General features: G+C 48.8%; 1 protein-coding gene across 1 annotated transcript in view; it reads left to right on the top strand.

Annotated features, from left to right (window-relative positions):
* S100A13 (S100 calcium binding protein A13) overlaps positions 1-4,069 on the top strand; it is an 8,457-nt gene that overhangs the window by 766 nt on the left and 3,622 nt on the right. The window contains exon 2 of the mRNA XM_007464376.1: positions 475-668. Coding sequence (XP_007464438.1) covers positions 516-668 — 153 coding nt within the window. The 5' untranslated portion in view covers positions 475-515. The remainder of the gene's footprint in view (positions 1-474; positions 669-4,069) is intronic.

Below are 4,069 nucleotides of genomic sequence, written 5' to 3'. Positions count from 1 at the left end.
GCAATGCAGGCGGGTGGAGACCCAGGTCCTTGCACAAACAAGTTTTGGAGACAAACAACCCCATGACCCTTTGAGGCCGGTTAAGCTCCAAGAAAGGACCCTTGGGACTGAACCCCACAGAAGGGCCACCAGACTGAGAGGACTCCAAAGAAGGACCCCAGACTGAAAGCCTGCTCCCAGACAGAGGGGTCTCCAGACTGAGGGACCACCACACACGGGTCCCTGAGACACGGACACTTCAAAAGGACTCCCAGACTGTGAGACCTAGAGAGGAAGGGGTTTCTGGAAGTGAACATTTCTTCCCCCACCTACACTGAGGTACCATTGCCTGGTCCCCTGCCCCAAGCTCCATCCCTGCATCCCTGTCCCTTCCCTACTTCCCCTTGAGGCCTCCTCCAGGCAGAGGCTTGAGGTGGCAGCACCAGGGCAGGGGCTCTCTGGCCCGTCCTGACTCTCTTCTTCCCCCTCCTGCAGGTCAGCCCCGTGAGGACATCAGCTCCAGCCCCAGGGTCCTAATGGCAGCTGAACCACTGACTGAGCTGGAGGCGGCCATTGAGACTGTGGTCACCACCTTCTTCACCTTTGCAGGGCAGGAGGGCCGGAAGGGCAGCCTCAGCATCAATGAGTTTAAGGAACTGGTCACTCAGCAGTTGCCTCACCTGCTCAAGGTAGGTGGGGGTCTCTGGGTGTGAGGTTTTGGGAGCCAGTGGCTGTGGGACACTGTGTATATGAGGAGATATTACTGAGCATGATAAGGTGACCACAGGTGTACTGTGGAGGAGGGTGTGATGACTGCACATGTAAATGGTTCTGGGTGTTCTTGCCTGGTGTGTGTTTGTGTGTATAGTTAGGTAATATTATGTCTGTGTGAGTGCGAGTGTTGTATTGGGCTTTGTGCTCCCATCAGATGATGCTGTTGGGTTCTCGTGGTGTCTCTCTGTGCCTCTCTGGTCTCATTTCCCCAGCACAGGACTGGACCCAGAGCTGGCTTCCAGGAGATTCATAGGCCATCAGAGCTAGAAGGAGGCCAAGAGAAAACACGGTCCAAATTCCTCACTTCACGTATACAGAAACCGAGGCCCAGCTATGGGAAAGGGTTTGTCAAAAATAAAAACACAGCCAAATTAATGGAGTCATAGAATCTCAGTATAGGAGGTTCCTGTAAGTGGTCTGTGATTATTCCCCACCCCCTCTGGGAATCCCCTCAATAATGCAACTGACAGGATTATTCTTTCTCTCCTATTCACAGGATGGAGTAGGGATTTACATTTCATCCGCTCTGGGTTGGCACATCATCCCAGGCTGTTAACAGTTTCTTTTACATCCTTCCTAAAAATTCAAAGGCACATAAAAGTGTGTGAACATGGATTAAAAAAAAAAAACCCACAAACTAGTCTCTGAAATTCATAGTGTATCATTTGCAATATCTCCTACATCCTTAGACTTTCCCCTTCCTCTTCTCACAGGAAACTTCAGGCTCTGCCCTGAAAGTACAGCATTCCCTGTAGCCTTGTCAAATAATGACTGGTTTTTCCTCCAAATCCAACTCCCTCTGGGCCTGGAAATGCAGATAGTGACCTCTTCGCTTTTCATTGCAACTTCCAGATCTTAGTTTCTTCTTCTTTTTTTTTTGGCTGCACCCGTGCAGCTTGTGAGATTTTAGTTCCTCGACCAGGGGTTAAAACCCGGGCCCTCAGCAGTGAGAGCGCACAGTCCTAACCACTGGACTGCCAGGGAATTCCCTCTTCTCCTTCCTAAGACACCCAGCTCCTTGGAAGCGCGTATGTACCACGTGCCACCCTTCTAATCGCACGCCTTATAGCTCTTGAGCTTCTGGCTTACTGTTTTTCTTCTCATCACTGCCACTGTCATTATCTTCAGTATCCACACAGACAACATTCAACACCTGGGCCTTTCAGTTTCTTTTTTTTTTGGCCGCGCTGCGCGGCATGTGGAATCTTAGTTCCCAGACAAGGGATCGAACCCACGCCCACTGCACTGGGAGCACGGCATCGTAACCACTGGACCACCATGGAAGTCCCTGGGCCTTTCAATTTCTTCAACTCCTTACTTTCAAAGGTTCTGTCTTCCTGCACCTCAGCATCCCTGCCCCTCCACTCTGCTGCCCTGTCCATTCTTTAGATATTGTCATTACCAATGCACCATCTCCAAAATCTCAATTTCGGGCCTCTCTTTCTCTGTCTACCACCTCCTGTCATTCCAGTTCTATTCCTCTATCTAGTTCCTCCACTCCATGACTTCCTGACTCCACTGGGAACTTCAGTCTCTTGACCCTATCACTTTTTCATCTTCCATCACCATCCCTCGAGACCTCATTTCCCTTCTTACTCATCTGGCTTCTAAGGCTCACCAGTATAATCACTTGCTCAACTCCCTTGATTCTCTTTCTCTCTGTCCTAGTTATTTGGCAAAATCCCAACCCAGGTTAAATCCAACATTTCAGCTTCATTAGCTTGCTGGTGAAACCCACCCTTCTGTGTCTGTGCTTGTACAGCTGAATCTGGCTAGAGAAAAATGCACTGCCATGTTGTTGATTTGTCTCACTTTAAATCTATAACCACAGCCCCCAATAGGACACCCTTAGCAATACCTGGAAATTCTTCTACATTTCCCTGTTAATTCATTTACCAACTTTTTCAGGTGATTATTTCACAACTTTTCCTTTCTCCTTAAACTCCAGTACCTCTTTTCATAGTCTCCCTCTCACTGAGAAATTTTCTCACTGAGAAAAATAAAAGCCATCAGGAAACTTCTATGTGCTTCCTCCCCCCAAACTACCAACCGATCAGCACATTTCCTGCCTTCCTTCCTGTTAACATGAATGATCTGTCTCTGCTGCTAAGGCCAGCCCCTCCACTGGTGTACTAAATCCCATCCCTTCTCACCTACTTAAAGACGTTACTCTTTCAATTCTAACTCCTTTTTTTTCTTAAAATTAATTAATTAATTAAATTTATTTTGGCTGCATTGGGTCCTCATAGCTGCGCACGGGCTTTCTCTAGTTGCAGAGCAGGGGCTACTCCTCATTGCGGTGTGCAGGCATCTCATTGCGGTGGCTTCTCTTGTTGTGGAGCACGGGCTCTAGGCGCGTGGGCTTCGGTAGTTGTGGCATGCAGGCTCAGCAGTTGTGGCTCGCGGCTCTAGAGCGCAGGCTCAGTAGTTGTGGCGCACGGGCTTAGTTGCTCCGCGGCATGTGGGGTCTTCCCAGCCCAGGGCTCAAACCCGTGTCCCCTGCATTGTCAGGCGGATTCTTAACCACTGAGCCACCTGGGAAGCCCTCAATTCTTCTGCTTCTCTCTTGCATCATCAAAATTTACGTCTCTACTAGATTGTTCTGATCAGTTTACAAATATGCTGTACTATCTCCTGTCTTAAAAGAAAACCTCCCTTGACCCTATAATTCCCTCCAGCTATGCCTTACATCTCTGTTCCCCTTTGTAGTAAAACTCCTCAAAAGCAGTGAGAGTTATTTATACTCTCCACTTTATGCTGTCTCTACTTTTCCTCTCCTGGTTCAGAATGCTCATCCCCCAGGTATCTGCTAGGCTTATTCCTCGTTTGACAGATTTCTGCTCAGATCGCAAATCCTCAGCATGACCTTCCTTCACTACTGAGTAGAGAGATCACCTCCTTGTGCTCTGTTCCTTTACCTTGGGCTATTTTCTTTCAGAACACTTCCTTCACAACTTAGCCTCCATTATACAATTTTACGTTACCAAGAAGTAACATATAATTTCCTTCCTTTCCATGTAGGAAACATTCTTGTTCTATAAAGGAAAGGAATCTGCTCACTGTTTTATCTCCAGCACTTAGTGTCTGACTCCTAGTTAGGTGCTCAATAAAATACTGAGGGAGGGCTTCCCTGGTGGTGCAGTGGTTGAGTCCGCCTGCCAATGCAGGGGACACGGGTTCGTGCCGCGGTCCGGGAAGATCCAACATGCTGTGGAGTGGCTGCGCCCTTGAGCCATGACCGCTGAGCCTGCGCGTCTGGAGCCTGTGCTCCACAACGGGAGAGACCACAACAGTGAGAGGCCTGCGTACCGCAAAA

The sequence above is a fragment of the Lipotes vexillifer genome, unplaced genomic scaffold, assembly GCF_000442215.2.
Source record: "Lipotes vexillifer unplaced genomic scaffold, Lipotes_vexillifer_v1.1 scaffold854, whole genome shotgun sequence".
In the NCBI taxonomy this organism is placed as follows: Eukaryota; Metazoa; Chordata; class Mammalia; order Artiodactyla; family Lipotidae; genus Lipotes; species Lipotes vexillifer.
The sequence above is the reverse complement of the archived record's forward strand: the minus strand, read 5'-3'. Positions and strand labels throughout refer to the sequence as shown.